General features: G+C 34.5%; 1 protein-coding gene across 9 annotated transcripts in view; it reads left to right on the top strand.

Moving 5' to 3' along the window:
- PTBP3 (polypyrimidine tract binding protein 3) overlaps positions 1–23,356 on the top strand; it is a 108,613-nt gene extending 85,257 nt beyond the window's left edge. For all 9 annotated transcript variants that reach the window (XM_043976799.1, XM_043976806.1, XM_043976801.1 and 6 more), the window contains 7 exons: positions 6,548–6,625; positions 8,742–8,881; positions 9,846–9,879; positions 10,407–10,499; positions 13,298–13,514; positions 16,763–16,840; positions 17,003–23,356. In XM_043976799.1, the coding sequence (XP_043832734.1) occupies positions 6,548–6,625; positions 8,742–8,881; positions 9,846–9,879; positions 10,407–10,499; positions 13,298–13,514; positions 16,763–16,840; positions 17,003–17,135 (773 nt within the window). In that variant the 3' untranslated portion in view covers positions 17,136–23,356. The remainder of the gene's footprint in view (positions 1–6,547; positions 6,626–8,741; positions 8,882–9,845; positions 9,880–10,406; positions 10,500–13,297; positions 13,515–16,762; positions 16,841–17,002) is intronic.
- The last annotated feature ends 2,037 nt before the right edge of the window (positions 23,357–25,393 follow it).

Below are 25,393 nucleotides of genomic sequence, written 5' to 3'. Positions count from 1 at the left end.
TGCTTATATCGCAGACACATGATATTTACGATTTTAACCAGCATGGTATAATTTTGTTAATTCAGATATATGTGACATGTTTTAAAATTGGGGGGGGGATAATTCCTACATTATGACTAGTCATTGCAAAACCGTGGGTGTATCTTAAAAGATCCATAATCACCAGGAGAGTGTTGCTCATTGTGACATCTGAGTCAAGATACTTTACTCATAATTCTATAAATATACTTTCTATATTACTATCACATTAATAAAATCTGAAACAAAAAAATTAAGAGAAACAGAAACTATCTTATCTTTATCTTTTGTTTTGTTTTGTTTTTGTTTTTTTCGGGGCAATGGGGGTTAAGTGACTTGCCCAGGATCACACAGCTAGTAAATGTCAAGTGTCTGAGGCCGGATTTAAACTCAGGTACTCCTGAATCCAGGGCCGGTGCTTTATCCACTGCGCCGCCTAGCTGCCCCCTTATCCTTATCTTTTACATAGGATAATAATTTTTTTCCCAATTAATACTTGACTGTCTTCAGGATATATGACAGTACATCTAAGTGCGGTGGAGTTGGGCTATATAAAATGATAGAGACTGACTCATTTTTGTGGTACTTGATATAATTTGGGATTGGTTATAGTAATGATGGGCAAAGAGTTGAAATTTTATGACCATAGATTATCCCTAGATATTCATATTTGGTTTTGGACTATATTCAAAGAAACACATAGAATCACAGACTGTTGTAGCTTGATGAATCCATTAAGAATCAAGTGGTTGAAACCCCTCCTTTTATATATGAGGAAACTCATGTCCCAGTAAAATACATGAAATAAGTAACCACACATTAAGTAGTAGACCCTGGGTTTAAACCTAGGTTTTCCATCTTATTGAGTCCATTATTCTTTTCATTTTAGCATGTCTTAGACATGTCCACACTCCACTGTGGAGCTTGACTTGATTTCATAAATAAGAGTATTCTCCACCAGTACAGTCCATCTGTGCCTGCCTGCCTTTAATTGAACAATAATTGCCCATGTTCTTTAAGTTTGTCAGAGGGGATCTACCTAGTATATTTGGTACCTTTCTCAGATTCTTTTTTTTTTTTTTTTTGTGAGGCAATTGGAGTTAAGTGACTTACCTAGGGTCACACAGCTAGTAAGTGTTAAGTGTCTAAAGTCAGATTTGAACTCAGGTCCTCCTGAATCCAGGGCCGGTGTTCCATCCACTGCGACACCTAGCTGCCCCTTCTCAGATTCTTGATGTGAGGACACCAGGGGAGCACTATCCCTTGTTATTGATTTGTGCATAATCTTTTTCCCTCCTGCTTCTGTGATGATGTTCTGTATTTGATTTCTTTAAAACTGTAACATGTTGCAGTCTGCTCAGAACCACTGGGCACCTGTCCATTGCTTTTCTGCTGACCATCAGTTTCCATTTTTATGAGGCTCGATTGTCTGATGACATCACACTATCTCTGGCAAAAGTTACAATTGTGATATTTAGAGTTTTTTTGTTACTTGTGTTCCTAAAGGCAAAGGCATTTGTGGTGTTCTTTAATGTAGGAAGATAACTGTATTGCTTTTTCAGTGTATTAGGGTTCTGGTGTTCATCATTTCTCAGTTTAAAGGTTTTCTTCATTTTGATTCATGGTTAGCTGCCATAAGATTTTTTTGTGGCTTTGGGACTATGGGAGTGTAAACATTTATTACAGCTGATATTTTGGCAGGGCAGCTAGGTGGTGCAGTGGATTAGTTCAAATGTGGCCTCAGGAACTTGACATTTATTAGCTGTATGACCCTGGGCAAGTCACTTAACCCTCATCTCTCCTCTCCCCCCAATAATATTTTGGTCACCAAATGCATTCTAAGCAATGTTAAGAGCTCACAAAAACTATTGCCATTCCTAAGTTGGTATAAATAGATGTCCTACTGTCATGTCAGGTTTGGGGCATGGTTTTTATTATCTTTATCCTTTCCTCTGTGGGACATTCTTAAAGCGTGTGGAATTTTCATTGATGAATTAGCTGTTTTTATAGAATTGAGAAGCTTTGGACTTGATTAGACAATTCGAACTGCAAAATTCTAGTCTCCATAGGGGAGATATCAAAACATGAATTAGAATTACAGAATTACAAAATTTTAGATTTGGAAGAAATCTTAGAACTAATCTAGCCTAGTGCCCTCATTTTAGAGAGAAGTTCATAAATGGCAGATTAGAGAGAAGAATCCAGATCTTTTGACTCCAAACATCTCCAGTGCTCATTTCACCCCAAGATGTAGATTTTTTTTGTTGTTTTTCAAATGAATCTTTACTGGTCCACAGTGCCTCCTTCAAAAGCATAGCACCATCCAGATAGGTTTTTTTGAGATTTTATTAACTGCCCAGCTTTGAGGTAATAGAGACCTGGGTTCCAATCCCACCTATGACATTTAATACTTTATGTGCCTATCACACAAAACAAATCATATATAATATTAAAACAAAGTGTGGGGGCAGCTAGGTGGCACAGTGGATAGATAGAGCACCAGCCCTGGATCCAAGAGGACTTGAGTTCAAATATGGCCTGAGACACTTGACACTTACTAGCTGTGTGACCCTGGGCAAGTCACTTAACCCCAATTCCCCCCACACCCAAAGTGTGGATCTTCACTTTATGTCTTTGTGACTACCATGAGTTGGGAACAGGACTCTGAACTCTTTTTTCTGGATAAAAGTAAAGGCATACAGTGGTCTGGGTATAAGTCTGATCTGTCCAGCTGTTCTTCTGTGGGGGAGTTTTTTATGGTATTGATAGAAGCACTATCCCACCCCTCCCCCACTTTCTCAGAGAGGTTAACATCTACTTTTCTACTGGGATGAGTAAGGTCTCAATTCTTATGTTTCTGCATATGAATACTTTTTTTGAGAGAGAGAGAGAGAAAATTTCCCTTCCCACTAATGTATTACACAGGGTTGTCATACAGAGTGAACTATCAATATATGTGTGTGAAAGCACTTTAAAAGCTATAAAGTATTAATATAAATTTAAGGTGATATATTTATTAGCTATTAATATTTGGGCTAATTTTGTCATATTTTATGAAGTCTTTACTTCCTAACTTAAATTTTTGCTGTTATAAATAATTATAACATAATAGACATAATAATTTCCATTTGGGGAGTTAATTATTTAAAAGAGGCTTTGTAATTAGTGAGAAATGTATTTTCTGTATATTTAACAATCTTCATGAATAATAGACATATTTTTTAGTCATTTCTGTCCCAGAAGGGGTTTCTGGCTAGGATAGATTTTAATTAGCATACAAACTATCTAGCTTAATTGGTTTCTTAGCAAATGAATCTAGACCAGAGCTTAAAGTATGTGAAAGCCAAATGGCTTCCTTCCTCCATACAGCAAGACTTTTTCTTTTTTTTTTTTTTTTTTTTGCTGCAGGGCAATGAGGGTTAAGTGACTTGCCCAAGCTCACACAGCTAGTAAATGTCAAGTGTCTGAGGCTAGATTTGAACTCAGGTCCTCCTGAATCCAGGGCTGGTGCTTTATCCACTGTGTCACCTAGCTGCCCCCAGCAACACTTTTTAATAAAGAAATTTCTCATTTCTATTTCATTGAAAATAATTCTAATAATTTTCTTTCTTTCTTTTTTTTTTGGTAAGGCAATTGGGGGTTAAGTGACTTGCCCAGGGTCACACAGCTAGTAAGTGTTAAGTGTCTGAGGTCGCATTTGAACTCAGATCCTCCTGAATCCAGGGCCATCTAGCTGTCCCCAATTCTAATAATTTTCAAAGTTCTAAGCTTTATGGCTCATACATATCTTATTTTCACATTTCAAATTCATTTGTTCTTAAGGATGGTAGGTACTCTGAAGGAAGGATTCACAGGTGGGATCAGGGAACCTTGATTACTTGTTACAGATCACATGATTGCCACCTGCTGTGTGTAGTGTTGAATTTTTTTTTTAAAAAATATGAATAGGTTCTTTGCCTATTGAGGTGATTTTTTTTTTTTTACTGTTAAGCAAAATCACAGTGTCATTCTTTAGGCTTAAGTGGGCTGATAAGGAGATCCTAGTAAGATAAACCTGCTTGAAGTATCTTTTTTTTTGTTTGTTTTAGAAGTTTATTATAAAACAAACAAAAAAAAGAAGCAGGGGTGGGAAGAAACCTCAAAGTACAAAGAGGTGCAGTGGATCCAGTGCCAGGCCTAGAGTCAGAAGATTCATCTTCTTCAGTTCAAATCTGGCCTCAGATTACTTAGCTGTGTGACCCAGGGCAAGTCACTTCACCCTGTTTGCCTCAGTTTTTTCATCTGGAGGGGAAAATATGGCTAACCACACCAGTATCTTTGTCAAGAAAGCCACAGATGGAAGTCCTATAGAGTCAGACAGGACTGAAGAACAAAAATAAAAATTATGCTTTAGAGAGAAATCTGATTACAGTAAGATCTTTGAGTGTAGCTGCCATCCTTTCATGTTGCTCCTGCTCACTTGATGTTTGTTCTAATCAGAGTATTCAGGGTTCTAGAGGGAAGCTATCAGACCTTTTGTTAAGCCTGTCATACTGTCTCTTCTCCTTGCAGCTACTCTCTACCATCATCTTGGGCTGTTTTTGGGTTTGGGGTTTTTTTGCTCATCTAGCTTAGCATTCCTAAAATTGTTTTAAAGACCGTTTTAAAGGTCTCATGGGAGACAACATGGTAAAGCAGATACAGAGCTGGCCTCAGAGTCTTGAAAGGACTGTCTTTCAGCTCCTGCCTCTGACATATGCTGGTTCCATGACCTTGAGCAAATTGATTAACCTCTCAATGCTCATGGTAACTCAAAAACATTAAGTTACAGAAAAGTTGCAAATTATATTAATGGAGGGAATTTTATCCATACATATGTAGAAGCACAAGTCCAGAAAGAAATGAGAAATGAACTAGTATGTGATATTCAGGAAGAGTGATTCCTTTTCTTTAAAGAAATCATTAGGTAGGTAATTATGGTTCTATGGTCCATGAAGGGAAAAAATATATGTATATATATTTTTTAAGCAAGGCAATTGGGGTTAAGTGACTTGCCTAGGGTCACACAGCTAGTAAGTGTTAAGTGTCTGAGGCCGGATTTGAACTCAGGTACTCCTGACTCCAGGGCTGGTGCTCTATCCACTGCGCCATCTAGCTGCCCCAAAAATATTTTTATAATCAAGGGGGAAAATCATCAACTAGTTTACTTTATTTGTTCACTTATATAGTGGGAAGGGTAGCAGGTATCTTTTAAACCTTAAATTTTTTGTCTGCTTTATTAGTTTTGCTTTTATTTGAATATTTGTATTCTCATGGCATTCTTTCTTTTTAAAGAAATCTTACATACTAAAGGAATAAATCAAGACAATTGCCTTAATTTGGGATTCTCATTGTTTTGTTTTAAATAATAACAATAATGGCTAATGTATCTGACTGCAAGAGTATAATTTCATTTGATGGTCACAACAACCCTGTGAAGTAGGGGAAATTAATATTACCCCCATCTGAAGATGAGATAACTTAAGTGCAAGAGAAATTAAATGACTTGCGGGCCACACAGCTACTTAGTGTCTGAGAGAGGATTCAGGCTTGGGTCTTTCTAATGCCAATTCCAGTATTCTCTTTATCACCCTTTCCCACATACAAGCAGCTGTAACCAACCCAAACCTTTGACATCTAAATCTCTGCTTTTTTCTATTCAAGAAAAAGTATTCCTATGTTTGTGATGTCATAATTTTACGTAAACATGAAAATTTGGGGAAATTATCCTTGGCCTATATTGATAAAGGTAATTCTTGCGAAATATTGTCCAGCTGATAAAAACTTTTCTTTAAATAATTGTTTAGTTCATAGGAATAAAATTGCACAGATAACTTCATATTTATTTATAACCTCATATCTTATGAGGTTTCCCCTTTCCAAAATCTCTTCTCCCCCCCCTCCCCCCCCCCCCCCATCCTTCACTTCACATTCTTGGTTAAGCCTTCCCTAGTAACATCTTTACCCCTCTCTACAAAAGGAGACTGTAAATCTCCTTTGGCGCTCAGAGAGAAAGAGGAGAGAGATGTGTGTGCTGTGTATTGATAGATAGAGATAGAGCCTTGTATTATATTTCCTCTTATGCACCTAGTCTGTTGTTGGTTTTTTTTTTTTTTCCAAATAAATTACAAACTTTTTATGGTTGGGTCCCTCCCCAGCCATTTAATGTTTTCTATCTCCATACAAGGAAGTTTCAGTAAGTGATGAAAGATTTCTGGCATAGCTATGCTTTTTTAACACAAAATTTAGCTGAATAGTAGTAGTGACCCCCTGCTACGAATCACACAGTCCTCTCCATCTGGGATTTGAGGTTGCTTACCTCTAGCAGAGGCTTTTGTTGTAGCAGTGCTTTTAGTAATAGCAGTCACTTATTTGAGCAGGTCCTTCAGAAGTTGGGGGACTGATGTCTAACAAAAATGACACAGTGGTAGATTGCCACTGCTTTATATTTCTGTTAGCAGTCTCATTTGTTGAAGCTATTATATTTGCTGTTGTTGTTTTCTTCTGTTAGGTGCACCTGGTATAATTTCCTCACCATATGCAGGGGCTGCTGGATTTGCCCCAGCCATTGGGTTTCCTCAAGCTACAGGTAGGTTTATTCTTGAAATTATATCAAGATAAATAAAGGTATACAAATTAAATTGTAGGAGATGTAGTGTGGTTAATCTTATTGTGTATATTACCATTTGCTACTTATAATCATTATAGTTAATTTGTGGCTGTATACACATAGCTTAACCTTGGGATCAAAGCTCTTCTTGCTACATTGGTGTCCTCCAGCAGCTTCTAGGACCTTTCATTCAGGTTCTGGATGGTAGGAGCTGATAAGTCAGTTTTAGGAAAAGATCAGATGAGCACAGATAATTGAGGGTTGACTACAGTAGGTAGTCTTAAGAGGTCTGGTCTCCATTAAGGTGATCATAATAGTTCTCACTCTTTGAATTATAGCATCAGAAAACCATTTCTGTCAGTGAATTTGGAAAGAAATGCTTGTATGGAATGCATCATATGTTTTTGAGGGAATACTTTGTCCATCTAGTGGTTATCATTTGGAGAGTTCTTCTATCATGAGATAGACCCTTATTTATCTTTCTCAAATATTATATATTAAAATTCCCAATTTTAATTTAGAGGGAATGAAACTAATTGACTTTTTCTTCCATGTACTTAAAAATGACACCAGTAATAGTAGTTACCTGATTGTTAGTTGGAAAATAATGGATGCTTGTATGTCTAGGATTGACGATCTCTAATTTTATGTAGATAAATGTATGGTGTTCAACACTTTTCTTACATTACAGCAACTTTCAACTGATTGTGATGTTTGCTCTTTCTTTAAATAGCTACATAGAACCTTTCCATACTGTGGCCAAGGGCAAGGTTATTCTTATCCATGGGCTTCATGTAGCTATTGAAAGGTACAATCTCACAATCATTTCAAACAGGAATTGCTGAAATGCCCCACTATTTTCCTAAAGCCCTTAACTTCCTAGTCAGTGTTAAAGTTGATTAGTATAGTAATCTTCATGCATTTTCCTTTCATTTATGAGAGCTTTGGCTGTTGGGATTCAGACCTTTTCTAGCAAAGAGGCAGCATACATTTTTTAGATTATATTTTTATTAAGCATACTTTTCCTATTAAAGTAAGGTGTTGTGTTGCTTCATAAGTCTTTCAATAGTTGTAATTGGTAGTTTGGTATAAGGAAAATTATACTTAATTGAGAAGGTAGAATTGACGAATTGGGGAATTAATAGCTTATTAAATGAAGTTTTGAGATGAAAGCATTTTGGTTCTAGTGATACTAGTTTTTTTACATTGTGAATACAAAGGAAGGGAACAAAATTCTAGTGCTGAAATGACAGGACTAGAAAAATTCAAGCTTGTTATCGGGAGTAAGCAGTCCTCTTTACCAATTTTTTTAAGAGACTGGATAATTTTTGTCCTGAGAAAAGGTTGATGGAAATTAACAACAGGGTAAAAATAAATAACTTTACAAAAGTTTACTTTTTGGATAAATTTGCTAAAGTCAGTCTATTTCAGAAAGTAAAGGGAATATTTTATGTCTTCCTCCTAGATGGTACAATGAATCTTACTCTGAGATAGTTAAATATCTCATTTGGAAGAGAATAGATCCAATAGCAGGCTACTTTTTGAACCTGTACTTCTGATATCTCCGATGCTTAGAACACTTCCCCTTCTCATCTCCATCTCTTGAAATTCTTTTCCTTGAAGAGCCAGTTAAAGTGCCACCACCCCCAGGAAAGTTTCTCTGCTTTACAGACCCATAAATTGTGTGTGTGTGTGTGGGCGCGTGCCTTGGGCGAGATCTGAAAGTGATCTTTTTCCTCCTTTCAATTTCTTAGAGTAATTTTAAGGATCTTTTCTCCTTTGCCTCTATCACACTCTACCTTGTATTATACTTCTTGTATATGTCTATCCCCCTTGAGGAGATTGTTAGCTCCTTTACATTAAAGATCTGTTAACTCAAATGTAGAAATGTTTGTTCAATGGGGTAGCCCTATAAGGCTTGGTCCTCAAGTAGGTCTATTGAGAAAAAAGTCAACAGGTGATAGATGACATTGTTAAGACCTTATTTCATTTATTTTCTTATTCTATTTGGATTTTTAAAGATAGAAATGATCTAAAACTGTGTTAATGCTCCTGATAACTAAAAAAATGAAATATCTCTGATATTTTTGTAAAGGTCTTTCAGTTCCAGCTGTTCCTGGAGCACTTGGTCCTTTAACCATCACAACCTCTGCTGTCACTGGAAGGATGGCAATTCCTGGGGTTCCTGGTGTACCCGGAAATTCTGTTCTGCTTGTCAGCAACCTCAATCCTGATGTGAGTTGAAAATCAATATATGTAAGAGATTCAATAAGCGTGATAACTTGTATATATAAGCATATTCTTCAAATATTTCATTTTATTTTATTTTTATTTTTTGGTGAGGCAGTTGGGGTTAAGTGACTTGCCCAGGGTCACACAGCTAGTAAGTGTGTAAAGTGTCTGAGGCCAGATTTGAACTCAGGTCCTCCTGAATCGAGGACCAGTGCTCTATCCACTGCACCACCTAGCTGCCCCAAATATTTTATATTTTTAAAAGCAACTACCATTGAAGCAATGTACTTGGTATAAAGGTTTGTTGTTTTGTTTTTTTTTTTTAACTTAGCTAGGCTGGTTTTTGGCTTTGAGTCAAAGCCTGGACCATCTTAAAGACTTTCATGTTCTAATGATCAAATGGCCACCTTTAGGCTATGATAAAGCATTTAGGGTAGAACTTCAATTGGCCAGTTGGGTATGTAGGTCATAGCAGATGAAGCCATGTTTTGATCTCTTAGGAGTTGACTCCAAAATTATTCTTTGAAAATAAATTTACATAAAATATATCCATTTATCAAATTTTGTTAATAGCTATCTAAACAACTCCTGTTGAAGAGATCTGATGTGACCTATTAAAGTTCATTTTCTTTTTGCAAGAAGTTAGACTGTTAAAATTTGAATGCATTTGAGGTTTTGTAAAATGATTGTCTTGTACAAGACATAGAGCCTATGTTGCGTTAATTCAAAGTTGGAAACCTGTTTCAAGAAAAATATTTTCTTTGGTGTAATAATGAGCTTTTTCAAAGTTTGTCTCTATAATATTAGTGGCTTAGGTGAGGATGAGGAATTTTGGAGAATACCTCAGTGTTGCTGGTTCATTTTAATTGAATGCATTCACATTTAAATTTTGGCAGATTTTTAATAACCTCTGTAAGCATTTACTATTTGAGGGAAAAGTAAAGCTTGTGCTTTTTTTTAAAAATAGGCTATCACACCACATGGACTTTTTATCCTATTTGGTAAGTTCATTTTTATTACTTTTAAAGCTTAAAATAGAGAAATTTGGGGGCTGCCATCATTACTCATTTGAAAAACTGGATTTCTCTTATATACACTATCATTTTAACCTTCAGTCTTAAAAAAAGATGCCATTTGTTTTAATTTCAATGGCATATGACAGGACTTTGAGAGAATCTACTGACATGGAGGGGAAATCTTAATAGTATAAATAGTAGGATGACTATTGTTAGCTGAAGGATGGCTCATAAAACAGTAAGATTAATTGTTCTGATTTTATTTAGCCATTGTATAGGATCTACTGTTTTATAACGTTTTACGGATTTTTGTTGTCTAGGATATGGTAGTGTCTATTGTATTTTAAGTTTTGAGTTTGTTGGATATACATTTGAGATGGATGAAATTTTAAACTTCTATTGTAGATGACCAGTTAGATAAATGTAAATTATTTAAATGTGCTTATCAAAAGAAATTAAAGTTTATATCATTATGTACTGAAAAAGATACTATTTTTTAAAAATTTCCACAGGGGTGTATGGTGATGTACAGCGTGTGAAAATTATGTTTAATAAGAAAGAAAATGCCTTGGTTCAGATGGCAGATGCAAATCAAGCTCAACTAGGTATTAATACATGTATTATGTTCCATTATTTGTGTTTATTGTGAAGCTGGTTTGAAATACAATAGTATTAATAGTGTCATTGTACAAAATAATAGCATCAGATTTTGCTTTATGATTTTGTCTTAAACAAATTTTAATTGGTGCCATGGCCTATATACAGGGACTTTAGGAACTATCTTTTTTAACTCATATTCCACAGGAATGCCTTCTTTGTATAGGAGTAGGAAAAGTGGTAATCAACCTCTGTTTAAAGAAAGCTAGTAAAAAAAAAAGTGGAAGGAAAAAAAAAGAAAGCTAGTGAAGTCAAGCAGCCCATTCTACATGGGGGTATTAGCATTGTTAGGTTTTCTCTTGCATCCAGCTCAAGGCCATGTCTCTATACCTTCTACCTTTTTCTTCTAGTTCTAGTTTTTGGAGCCAGTTGGTAAAAAAAAAAAAGTTAAACACTATTCTACCTTCGAGCTTATCAGATATGTGAAGAATCTATCAAGACCCTGTTAAGTCTTCTCTTCTAAAAACTAAATGTTTCCATTTCTTTCAACTGATCCTTGTGTAACATGGGCTGTGTGGCTGTGGATGTCAAACTCAAGGGGAAACAGATAGTCACAGATCTCATTTAGTTAGTTAGTTAGTTAGTTGTGGCATTTTCCTGCACTTTAATTGGGTTCCAGCATCATTCAGAAGTTTTTCAGGCTGTGAGTTTGACACTTCTGGTGTCTAGGTCTCTCACTAAGCTGGTCATCCTTCTGATTGCTCTTTAGATTCTCGATGTCCTTTCTAAAATGTGGCAACCAGAACTATGCACAGTACTATAGATGTGGCATATAGAGCACCTGAGCTATCTCCTTTAAGCATTATTGTACTTGTGAGATCTCAATTAATTTATTTCCATGTATATTGTTTTTGTTAATATTTAAGACTTTAATTGAGGGTGATGGTTATTTAAGTAAGTTAAGATCAATAAAATTATTTCCTTTTTAAAAAATTTATAGAAGTATTTTATTGTCTATATTCAGCAGAATTTAATTAGTGTAATTTAATTGGTAATAATTCTCCCTTTTGGTAATAACATAAAATGTGGTAGGATGTAGATCAGTCTTCTAATCTACTGGCTTCTTTTTATGGAAAGATTTTCTTCCATTTTATCATTCAAATAAAGAATTCTTTACCTAAATTCTTTATATATTTTTATGAAACCATGGTTTTTAAAAGTAAAAAGACCTGTAATACTACACAGGAAAACTTAATGTTGATTAAAATGTTGCTAAAAAAACCTTTTGCATGTGCTTAGTAGTGTAACTAACTATAATTGCAGAGCTCTTTTACCTGAATGTTAAGATGGAAGAAATTTATTTCATGAAAGGAATACAGTAGATTAGAAAACTGATCTATTTTTTCTTCTTTTTATATTACACTAAAAGGTAGAATTATGGGCGGCTAGGTGGATAAGGAAAAGGACATAATTTTTGCTACTCAAGTGTAAAAATCATCACCCCTCATTCAAAGCCCTAAACATAAATAGATATGAGAGATTAATTCCACTTGTAACAGGTCCAATAATGCTAAAGAGACAGCTGTCTTGCTAATCAGTTTGTTAGAAGACAAAATTAGTAATCAAAAATATAATTTTAATCTCAGTGTTGTTTAGGGTAAAATGCAATATTAACAAGGTAGAATTATAGAAAAAATAGAAAAGTTAATCCCACTTTACTATCCTGGTCAGACCAGATCTGGAACTAGCGTGAAATTGTGAATGAAAAAGAATTATGTGTTTAGTATGTCCCAGGCATTGGGGATCCAAGTAGAAAAAGTATGGCATCTCCTTCTTTCAAGACACTCACAATCTAATTAGGGAGACAACACATAAGAGAAAATTTAGATCCAGAGCCAGTGACAGATAACAAGGCTAGAAATCATAAATCCTCCTCGGTAAAAGAAATAGAGATGATGACTCCTTTCTCTTGGAAAGCAAGTGGGAGCCATGTGATGAATCAAGTAGATGATAGATTCTGAAGGAACTGGAGAGATTTAACCTCTAGTAAAGAAGACTTAGGAGTTTGGCTCTGGAGACGGGATAATAGGGTAATCATCTTGAAATAGTCCTTAGGTTTTATATGGAAGAAGCATTAAATTTCTTCTGTGTGATCCAGGGACCTATATAAGTAGAAGTTATAGGGAGCGATATTTCAGTTCAATAAAAGGAAGAAAATCAGAATATAGATTTAGAGCTCAAGGAACCATGGAGGTCACTTAATCCAGTCTCTTTATTTTACCATTAAGGAAAATGAGACCCAAAGAGTTTGTGTTTTGTCATATCTCCCACAGGTGATAAAGACAGGATCAAATCCCAGGTTCTCTGACTCCAAATCCTGCATCATTTCCGTAAAACTGTGCTGCCTCTCTCTTGATAATTAGTGAGCTGCCTTAAGATGTAATGAATTACTTTAAAAAGCAGTTCCTCCCCATTGTGGAGGTTTTCAAAAACTATGAGTGGGATAATTTTAGGAGGGAATTTCATACATTCATCAAGAAATTGAATTAGATGGCCTCCAGTGATTCTTCTAACACTAGGATTCTTTGAGTCTATATTTCATTTGAAGCAGCTTTTTTTATGCTTTAAAGATTAATGTATGCATTTTGCCACATCTTCATTCTGCCCTACACATCCTTCTCCCTAATTGGGCAAATTTGTAGGACTAAACTAGAGCATAAGATAAACTATCTATATTGATTTTGACAGAATATGGCTTCAAACTGTTCTCATTCCCAAACTTGATTTTCTGCTCCCCCAATGTTAGCCATGAACCACCTGAGTGGACAGAGACTTTATGGAAAGGTGCTTCGTGCTACTCTGTCGAAACATCAGTCAGTCCAGCTTCCTCGTGAAGGCCAAGAAGACCAAGGTTTGACTAAGGATTTTAGCAATAGTCCTTTACATCGTTTTAAGAAGCCTGGATCTAAGAACTTCCAGAATATCTACCCACCATCTGCCACCCTGCATCTTTCAAACATCCCGTATGTAGCTAATTGCTTATTTACTCAGTTTATTTATGAAATATTGGTTTTAAATATAGTTGGAGAGAGTTGGTAAACCGTGAAATTGCTTCTGGGTGATCCCTTATCTCAGTCTTTAATTTCTTATGGCATGTTAAATGGTATTTTGAAAATATTCTTTCTATAATAAAATAATTGTGAAGTTTTATTTTTTTAAGTCCTTTTGTTTAATTTTTTTTGCTAAATCATTGGGTAATTGCAGGATCCTGAGACAGCTAGTTAATCTCTTGGCTTTCAAAAAAGATTTTCTGACTAATATGGCATTGTTTTACATAATCGTACATGTATAACCCATATCTGATTGCTTGCCACCTCATGGAAGGGGGAGAAGAGGAGGGAGAGAAGGAGGGATAAAAATTGTAACTCTAAACTATAAATAAAAATGTTTATTACTTTAAAAAAATAAGATTTAGCACATGCAGTTTGGCATAGTGCAAGCTCTTAATAAATGTCTTTTCATTCATTTATTTAAAAAAACAACAACACAGGGGCAGCTAGGTGGCGAAGTGGATAGAGCACCAGCCCTGGATTCAGGAGGACCTGAGTTCAAATCCGGCCTCAGACACTTAACACTTACTAGCTTTGTGACCCTGGGCAAGTCACTTAACCCCAATTGCCTCACCAAAAAACAAACAAACAAAAAAAACCCCACCACACCATATTTTTTAGCCAGTTTATTCCAGTGATACATATCTATCACAGAGCAAATAAGCACCTCTTCTCCCCTCCCCCCAATATCTATAATGTCAAAATGTAGTTAATTGTTTGCCATTGACTAGCTTGATTAGCATAGAAAGTGTTTGATTTGCTACCACTCTATAAGTAAGGTAGGCCAGTGTTTGCTTTCAGTTGTCCTTTTCCTATATTCTACTCATATGATTATTCTTGAATAATTTGATAACTGAAGCCTTTTTTTTTTTCAAAACATGTCCCAAAAGCATTCTTTTTCAATCTTATTCAACTGTATTTGGTTTTAAAAGACTATAATGTACCTTTTCAGCTGAAGATAGTTTAGTGAATTGAGAAATTTTTTAAAATTCAGGTTTGGGCCAAATTGACTGTGAAATTTCTCTTAATCTTTAAATAAAATTTTAAGTATGCTTGACTTTTAATAGAATTACTTCTTATTTTAGTAGATTCTGAAGAGTGCAAAATTTTCTAATTTTTGGCTTGTTAGTAAATATTTTTGAATTGAATGGACTCACACTAATTATTATGACAAATTTATCTAGATTGATAACATGTTCCTTTTGAAACTTGTTTTTTGTTATAACTTCGAATAGTCAAATGCAGTAGCTAGGTGGCATAGTAAATAGAACACTGGATTTTGATTTAGGAAGACTTGCGTTTGAGTCTTGCCTCAGACACTTAATAGTTTTGTGACCCCGAGCAAGTTATGTCAGCCTATGTCCTTATCTATATAAAATGAGGACAATAATAACACTTATTTTTATGGGTTGTTGTAAGGATAAAATGGGACACCACATAAAGCATTTTGTAGAACTTAAAGTATTGTCAAAGCTCTGATTCAGGGACTTTTAAGTATCCTATCAAAATAAGTATTTGACTCAGTTGCTACTTTCAGAAAAATTGATTGGGGAAACAAAATTAATATATATAAAGTGTAGCATAGTGTTGGTTAAAAAAAAAACTTCTGTGAAGGAGGACTAGAACTTAGTTGAATTTTGTGGGCTGGATAGAATTTTGACAAGATGTGGACAGGCTAATGTGGCAATCCAAGTTTAGATAATCTAGATAATAAATAAGAATAATGGTAAGAATGAACATGATCTTTTAAAGGGACAGTTAAGAGATTGTCTTGATTAGTGCAGGGTATATTTATACTGTTTAGTTACTGTGGGGTTTAGCTGGACAGGTAAGAAGAGGCCATGTTGTAGAAAAGCCTAAACATTAAGACGAGCCTGCATTTGATATAATAGGCGATTGGGAGCCATTCCGTGTTATGATTAGGGGAATGATGGTATGAAAATATCAATGAAAGGTATGATTTGTTTTTACAACTTTGTTTTAGCAAAATAGCTCAAGAAGGATTAGAGTGGAAGACTAGAGACAGAAAGGAAGGCCACTGTACTCAGGAAAGCTAATTCATTAATCCATATCTTGCAAGCATCACTTGCAATAGGGCATTGGGAAGTAGAATGAAGAGGAAATATCTGTGAGATGTTGAAGACAAGATCATTAGGACTTAGTGGTTATCTTTACACATTGAAGTAAGGAGAAAAGGTTTTTGGTTTTTTTTTTTTGGCAGGGCAATGGGGGTTAAGTGACTTCCCCAGGGTTACACAGCTAGTAAATGTCAAGTGTCTGAGGCTGGATTTGAACTCAGGTACTCCTGAATCCAGGGCCAGTGCTTTATCCACTGCGCCACCTAGCTGCCCCCGAGAAAAGCCATTTTTAATTCTGAGGTTTTGAGCTTGGAAGATAGTGAAAAGTACCAGAAAGTCAGGAAGGGAGAGCTATTTTGGGGGAGCAGATTAATTTAAAAAAAAATACGCTGTGAGGGCAGGATTAGTGGTAAGACATTAAACTTGAAATAGCAGATGGAGAGGAAACTTAGAAAAAGAATGATAGCTAGAATAGATTTGGAGGTAATCTAGTTAAAGCTCTACCAGTAGATGTGGTTCCTATAGCTGAGCATAGGAAAAGCTTAGAGGGAGAGATTAAACTTTCAAGTACTCATTTAAGAGATGGGAAGAAGACAGAAAAGTAGCAGTCAGTAGAATTCTAGAGAAGACAGAATTTCAAGAAGTAAGAGGAGTGGGTTTGGCATCTGGAAGGATACTGAAAGTCAAGCTGAGTGATCAAGGATGAAGCCAGAGACTGTTGAATCTAGTGGTTAAAGACAGGGCAGAAGCTTGAGGTCAGGGTACCGTTAATGGTTTTAAGTAGTGAGGTCAGCAGATGCAAATAAACACCACCAGTTGGAAAGAGGACCTTAAACCTAAATCATCTGTGGATTGGGAGGCAATGATTCCTGTAAGATCAAAGAACCCTTGGTTATTGTTAAGATGAATAAAATTACCTATGGAAAACATTTCGTATGGTGGTTGTGTATATATTTGGGGGTTCTTTGATTTGATACTTACAGACATATTAAATTAATTATTTTGCTTTAATGGCAGGTTAATATAATTTAATTTGAAGTAGTCAAGAATGAAGCAGTTTATGATTTTTTTCTGGTTTTTTAGACCTTCGGTTATGGTTGATGACCTGAAGAATCTATTTACAGATGCTGGATGTACAGTTAAAGCCTTCAAATTCTTCCAGTAAGTTCTTTCCTCTTAGGAATTTCTTAGCAATAAATATAGTTCCGTTCACATTGTGAGTGTGTATGTGTGTATACATTTTAATTTTGAAGAGAACATTTAAATTATATTTATAGTGTATGAGATTTACCGTTGCTGAAATATCTGTGTTCTCTTTGCCAGGAAAGATCGCAAAATGGCACTTATCCAGTTGGGATCCGTGGAGGAAGCAATTCAGGCACTTATTGAGCTGCATAATCATGATCTTGGAGAAAACCACCACCTCCGAGTCTCGTTCTCAAAATCAACAATTTGACTTTTCTGTGAACTTTCCTTTTAAGACTGGACCACAATTTCAGTAAAACCTTCAGACAGAGACTGAAGCAGCTTAAGACGAATTCTGCCTCTTTTAAAAATATTGAATTAAACTCTCACTGAGTTTGACGTGTGAGTGTATTCATACACAGTAAAGAATCAAGGGATTGCCTTTTTTCCATTATTTTCTGTCAGTATGTGGTAAAAGAGTTATGATTTCTCCGCACCAGAGTTTCTGTGGAAATATCCTATAAAAAAAGAATATTTTTTCAATCAGATGCCCTGTGTTCAATTCTCTTTCAGGGGACAGCCTTTTAATTTTTGGTCCAAATCAAGCTTACACAACATTTCCAAATTCCTTTACTGTTTGAACTATTTAAACATACTTTTAAATCACTCTGTGTAAGCAAAAATTCATATATTTGTCTCTGACTAGAAAGTGTGACTCCTGTGCAGAGAGATTTTAGTTCATGAATTATAGCAATTCTTGGTCATTACTTTGTGACACATGATAACGAATTCAAAGGCAAATTGAAGGACTCTGATGTCTCAAAAGTAAATTTATAAGTATAAATTCCTAATGAAAAATAATTGATCTTTTTCTTCTTTCATTGGACCCTTCTGGATCATTCTTATGTTCTTAATTTTATTGATTATGAAAGTAAGATTTTTGGAGAAAGGCAGTGCCTGACTCTCCCCAAATCAAGTTGGATTGAGATAGAACCAAGACCTGTTTATAGGATTAATTAATGCTTTTATTGAGTAAAAATCGTGTTTTATCTGAATTCACAATGGCATTTTTCCCATGAAATGATGTGTAGTATGATTCTGGAAAAATTAAAAGGAAAAATAGTTCTGATTAAAAACTACTTTTTTACATTTGTTTTCAGATAATAAAAAAGTTTACAGTCTTAAGGAAAATATTCAGGTCTATCATATGGTTTGACAGATTTTTTAAAAGTTATTTTTGGTAAGGTCTTCTTTTAAAAAAAAAATTAAACCTCAAGGGTTTTTTGTACCACTATAATCTAATACTTAAATCAAAATTACTGTGTATTTACTTAATTTCTTATTATGTGCCTTATTATGTGCTTATAATGATACAATAGCTTAGAGTTTTATCTAAAGTATCTTGAAAACTGTATTGTGGGATAAAAGATGTAAGAAAGGTTTTTTTTTTCTTTTTGATCTTTAGGATTTAAAATGTTTTCATTGTGATTTTAAAAATGGTTTTCAATAAGTAGTAGTCTGAATTCAAATTTTTGGTGCTTTGGTGCAGAAATGGGGTGGGGGGAGGGGTTGCGGGATTGGTAATAACTCAGTGCATAATACCCTGTAGGCCTCTTCAAATTTTATCTGGTAGAAGTTAGTGCCATTTACTTGATAATTTTTCACTGTACAGCATGGTCCCAATTTATTGATCTTGTGTACACCCTTCAGAAGTTGTCTCAGGATTCCTTTTTTTTTTTTTCCTCAGTACTAAAGAGAGAACTTGCTTTTCTTTGTTAATATAGCTTCATTATTAAATGCCCACATATTTGGAGAGTAAGGGAAGATTGGATTGGGAAGCGGGGTTGGGGGGTGTCTTCTTTTTATTTTGTTGAATGTAAGAGTGTATTTTAATGTTGCTTCAGTAATTGTGTAATGTGATATTTGTTTCTTTTTATTAAGCAACTTTTGGTTAACTATGAGTTTGATGCTTGATCAGATTTTTTTAAGCATTTTTCATTTTTAAGAAGTCATTTTTGTCAACCCTTTTTACTTATTTCAGGTTTTAAGAATAGATATTTTAAGTCTCAATACTTGTGATTCATCTCAGTTATTCATTCAACATGTTTCCTTGCCATAACACCAGCCATTAATTTTAATACAGTGATGATCTTGTGAGAAAAACTAGCTTAAATTTCTTGTAGTAATCTTTCTTTTTTGTTTGTTTGTTTTTTGGTTTTTTGCAGGCAATGGGGGTTAAGTGACTTGCCCAGGGTCACACAGCTAGTAAGTGTCAAGTGTCTGAGGCCGGATTTGAACTCAGGTACTCCTGAATTCAGGGCCAGTGCTTTAACCACTGCGCCATCTAGCTGCCCCCTATAGTAATCTTTCTAATAAAATTCAGAAATGGAAAGCATTATGATAGTCAAGCAGAAACTATTTAGGCAATGATGATGATAAGCTGGTAGAGTAGGAAGGAACATGAAGTTACCGTGAAGTGGACTATTTTAGCATTGGTTGAATAGGCAGCCTTAATCATGTGATCTGGTGTGTTTTCATCATGCAATTATGGTTTTTTTTGGTGTGTCATCTATTAAATGCTAGAAAAGACAAACTAATTTTTTAGGTAATAAACTAGAATTTTGTGTGTTTTTTTATCCACACAGTACTTAGGATACTAAAAGAGCTACATTATTCCATAGCATATATTAATTGGAATATTTGTATTCTTCTTTTGGTTAGAAAATACCATATGACTTATTAAACTTATTCTCATAAGATAGTCAAGCTAAGTGCGGCAAAGGAATACTGATAGAAGGCAGATCATAATGGAGTTGAATGTAATTATGAAGCAGGTCTTTAAATCTGAGAGAACATTTGAATCCTTATCAGGGACTTTGTGTATATATGTGTATGTATGTATATACGTATATATTCATACATACACTATTCTGATATTGTATATACATATGCACATAACATTTTAATTTATTGACAAAGAAAATTAATCTAAATTAAGATTTGGAAAAGACATATTCTTGTATAAAAATAGGGTGTTTGGAGAAATTCGATTTGTGTCTAAAATTAGCCCAAGTACATGATGGATATTATCCATTTTGGGCTTATTGTTGTTTGAATTATAGAGGTCTACAGTCTATGTGTTGGCACAGGTTTTGTAAAAGAAAAAAAATTGGGTGGTGGAAAATCAAGATCTGTGTGCTTTTTTAATTTTGGCATGCATTTATTCTCTATCTTCTAAGCATTTTTTTTTAATTTTTGCTGTTGATCTGTAGTGTTAATTTTTGAAGTTTATGTACTTTATTTTAAAAGAACGCTATATTGCTTTTGGAGGTCTCTTGGCTTTTAGATGAAGTACAGATGCAGATTTCAAAATGAAACTATGACTATTATAGGTTAGGCTGAAATACAGGTTCTTGTTTTCTTAGAAGATTAAAATAATTCACTAGTCAGGTTTAAAAAAAAAAACAGCAGAACAAAATACAAATCAAAAAGTCCCTCTTGTTATTTTTCCCTACTAACAGCTTATTGGAGAAGAGCAGAATGACCTGATAGCTTCATTGTGAAAGTCAGTAGAACGTTGGGTGTTGATAACTTTTTCAAGTTTAGAAATGACTAAGAGACTACATAACTATGATTATGTTGTTTGAAGAAATTTGGACTTTTTCTGTCAGTGTAGTTCTCTTAAGACTATAAATTGTAGAGCTATTCCCGGTCTACATGCATTTAAGCAAATTTTCTCACTCTAGAGCCACCTGTAGCAATGAAATCATGTCAGGTTCAAAAAGCATGTCAGTGACTCCCCCACACCTCTTCTTCCCCCCAAAAAAGTTTTGCCTTTTTTTTATAAAGAACTTGACCCTATTTAGCACAAGTGTCTTTTAAATGCATGACTAATGAATTCAGGTGGAAAAATTAAAAAGGCTCAAGGAATGTTCTTATTTGATATAACACTCTATCATTACCTTACATTTAAGTAAGAATGGAAATAGTCTTACCGATTTTTATTTTTCTTAGAAGTGGTACTTGGAGAACATTTACAAAGTATTTAAAAGATCCATGATTTCATAAGTATGGGTACTCCCTCCAATGATGCAGGTCATAAATGTTAAGACCTATGCCTTAGAAGATGAGTTGGCATCATTGCCCTTCCTTACTACCCCCCCTTTCCCACCAAAAAAAAAAGAAAAACCTTTGATGGCCAACCTTCTAGTGATGGGACCAATCTGACTGGATTTCAAGTGGTAGCTATACTTCATGACCTTAAGTGTTTCCTTGAAGCCTTCTCAGCTTGGTATTTAGATCCAGAATTTTTGTTTTGCTACATAGATAACCCTTCAAGAATTCAAAATCATCCCTAAGTATTGATGAGGCATTGGAGTAGGATTCCAGTTGAGACTTGAAAAATAAAAATGGAATTTAGCTTGGTATTACAATTCCATTTTCCTTTAACATTTCAGATTTCTTTTGCATATAAGTGGAATTAAGGAAAATTATGTAAAGGATCTAAAAGACCTATCATGATTAAAATAATAATAATTTTAGTCTGGGTGTTTCTGCTTTGACTTAATGTTTTTATTATTTTAAAAGTTGAAAGTAGAGATTGAATGTCAAAGGAAACTTGTAGTTTTAATATAATTTTTCATGATTTGATTCACTCATGAGTGTCTTTACATTAGCCCCATTTTGTGTGCAATAATTTTAAGTGATTGGAGTCTTTGAGCCTCTGTATTTTAAAGACTAAAGGGAGCCATCGCTGTAGTGCGCTGTATTGTACACATAATTTTGCAAACAAACTCAAAATATCTGTCTTTTAGGAAGACTGTGTAAGTTACTTTACAGTATCAGTTTTGCTTATACATTGTTAAATTTGTCATCTCATCCTTCCTCTAAATTTGACCAAAAGATAACAGGGCTGAGAACACTGAATCCCTTCCGTTTACTGCTATTTTTAAAACCAAGAAATGATATTATATCTGTGCTTCAAGCCATTTTTGTTTGCCTTTTCCTTTGTCCTGATCTGTAATCTAGAACAAAACTGCCACACTTAAAAGTTTTACTGTTGTGCTGAAAGAAATATAATTCAGATTGCACAGGGGTTTTCTTTTAAGCAAAATTTAACTCTGCTGTCTTTTAGAATATGTTTGTAATATACAAGACTATTTGTAACCTTTTTTTTTTTCAGAGCAGAAATTCTTAGCATACTAGGAGTTGTGAATTACTAGAAGAAAAAAATTGAAAATATACTATTTGACTTGGGGTTTTTGTAGAGGGGAACAAAACAAAACAAAACAAAACCAGGACCAAAGTTTATGTGCCTTCAGTAGTCTTAATTGTCCTTTCCCCCTATTTCACAATTATGTATAATCAATTTCCATAAACTCTGTGGTTTTTTTTTTAATATGTTGGCCCACTGACTATCCATACATGCAAAGAATTGTGACTCTTTATATGAGGTCTCAGTTACTTCTTTGCCTTTACCATCTGATATTCATTGTATAACGTTGTGCAGGAATCTAGGAATAGCGCTGCTTCAAATCTTTGTAGTGCTCATGGTATCTTTTGTAACTTGGGGCATATGGCCTGGTCCAGTGTCCTGGGAGATACTAGTTATGATCACAAGCTTCTTTCCGACAAGCTTAGATCAGCACTGTAAACTTTTTTTTAAAAGTTCTTGGATTTCTGCATTGTTTGTGATATTAGTGAATATTTAAATAGCTACTTTCATACTGTCTTTTTAATTCACATTCCAGTCTTCTGTTTCTTCTTGTTATTTTTTTTTAACATTGTTACCCAAATCCTCCAAAGGTTCATCCCAGATCCATAGCAGCACAAATCATAGATTGCTGACCAAGCAAGTTCTTGCATCGGACCGTCACCTCATTGCTCTGACCAAAGACTGACTGTTCTGGTTTTACTGAGACATTCTGTTAAACTTTCCCCACTATCCCCCAAGCTCCTTTCTGAAAGAAGACCCAATGCAAAGTGGCCTTTTCTTTGTATTTTCTATTTGGTGAATGGACCACTTAGTGAAAAATGGGAGTTTAAATGTGAACAGAATGATTTGGGTTAAAGGCAAGGGATAATGGATTATTTTCAGTACTGTATTCAAGAAAAAAAAATAGCACAGCTAGGAGCCTCTGACATTCTATCGTGTTTTACATGGTCTGTTCATAAAATTCCCTTTTTCAGTTTGTAAGAATGTTCATCTAACACAAGAAAATGCTGTAAATATTTGTAACAACATTTTTTTACCTGGCAAAAAAACAAAACAAAAAAAAACAAAAAAACAAAGGTTTTTGGGAACAAGTTAAAGTATAAAGTGGTTTTATATAAAAACATCAATTGTCTTGTATATTTTGATAAGCAACAGTACCAGCTTTCATTTGTAAAGCAGTTTGTGGCATTGGAGGAAAAAAGGATTCCATGTCTGTTGAAATGCTTATGTTATAAATGCAAAGAGAAGATAAAATATTAAAGAAACATATTTTCTAACTGCGTAGTGCATGGTTAATTCAAGCTTCTGTATACTACAGTATATTCCATTTCTCTTAAGTTTGTGAATTTGCTGATTATTATTACTTGATTATCTATACTTAACTCTTTTCCTAACAACTCTAGTGTTGGAGCATGCCTTTTAATAAATGTCATGACATCTGTACTCTCTTAAAATTTCCTGCGTTCTTGTCTGTTGCTTTGGGTTTCCCCCTTGTCTGATTGTAACTCTAATGATGTCTTACTTTCATTTTTTCTTATAGCCATCTAAACTAAAGCCTTTTGTACTCTTTAGAGACTAGAGAGCACACAGGTTGAAACGTTTGAAATACAATGGTCATACAAATCGGAAATACTGTTTTAACTCCACAACTATTTATGGAACAATTGTCTTTATTGGAGCTGTCAGAAATTTACTAATCTTGCTTTGCCATTACCTATATTGTTTCCACCTTAATATTTATCCTCTTTTGTAACCAATACAGCACAATCATATCCTACATGATATTAAGCTCCCCAACATTTGTTTCAATATCATTAATGTAATAGAACAAACCTTCACCATATTATTATACTCCAATGTAATGATTAATCACCAAGATATAATGCTACTATAGAATTGACTGCCCCTTGTAATACTGATTAAGAATGTTAGGTGGGTGTGTGTATGTATCATTTCAAAGATTCAGTATGTGAAAAGTTTGACTTGATATGAATATTATGGGATGGATGCTCAAATTCAGATAGGATTACTTCAGATCACAATTTGAGCCAAGATAACATAGCTGCCGTTTTTTTCCTTTGGTAACTAATCCAAGATGGAGGAAATAGCTATTAGGATTAAAGGATAGGTCAAGTCACCATAAATATCCCAGAATTTGTATCATCTCTCAGGAGTGGAAATTTATTTCAAGTGTTTCTCAGTAGAAAATTATTTTTGCTGATTTCCAGAACAGCACCATCACACTGAATTTAAGGTTTTTGAAAAGCCCAATGTCATCTGTTCCATAAAGGTCACCTACACTGGCCTGTTATAAGAATGCTGAGCCTCTTAATACATGTTTCTTAGTCTTATGCTTTAAAAATAATTGACTAATATTTTAAAAGCCATTTGACTAAAAATATATAGCCCTTCAAACAGATGGACCTTTTCTAAGAAAATTTGGAATTTTCACCTATGACATACCCCGTGATTTCCTGTGACCAAGATCAAAAGAGGTGTTTATTTCTCTGTACAGCATACCTATGCTATTCCTGGGGTAGGAGATGTCTGTGTGCTGTTAGGTGTTTCTGGGAAGAGGTCTTCTGAAAACTGCTAAGCACAAAATAACTTAAGAATCAAGTGTTCCTAATATGAAAAACATACTTAATTTCTCTTAAAGAGATTTTAAGAGGCCATTATAATTCAGAATTGTGTTAATAATTTTATAACGTAAAAAAACACAGCTTATTTCATATTACTAGTGAAACAAATTGCTATATTTAGGTTTAGGAAGAGTATTTTTTGCCAGAAGCTATGAATTGTAAGCAAATGACACAGAAGAAAATTTGAGCCATAATAGGACACAGCACCAGAATCTTGAAATAAGCAACATCTACTGTTAGTTCCTAAGACAGATACCATTAGAGGGAACTTAAAATATCAGATTTTAAAAGACTGACTCCATTTTAAGGTATGATATTTATAACAGTAATTGAAGAATTAAGAAATTAATGTAATTGTGTGCTAGAGGGTACAAATACAAGTTCTGTATCCACAATTACAATCTTCAGATTCTTCTTGCATGCTTGTTTTTACATGTCTTTCCACCTTGTCTCTTCTGCTGTTTTAATTCAACTTCTATAAGTTTATATTCCGGGGTGATTGCTTTTATGAACTATAGGATTGGGTTACTGAGCTTTAGGATTTATTTTCCCCCCTCCCAACTTCCTAATATAAAAATAAAATTATTTTGAACTATAGGGTATCTTAACAAGAGCCAATATCATTTCAGGGCACACACAATGCAAAACATCTAGGAGTTATGTTTAGGTCAT

Source organism: Dromiciops gliroides, chromosome 1 (assembly GCF_019393635.1).
Source record: "Dromiciops gliroides isolate mDroGli1 chromosome 1, mDroGli1.pri, whole genome shotgun sequence".
Taxonomy (NCBI): domain Eukaryota; kingdom Metazoa; phylum Chordata; class Mammalia; order Microbiotheria; family Microbiotheriidae; genus Dromiciops; species Dromiciops gliroides.
Note: the sequence above shows the minus strand (reverse complement) of the source record. Positions and strands in the feature narration are given on the sequence as shown.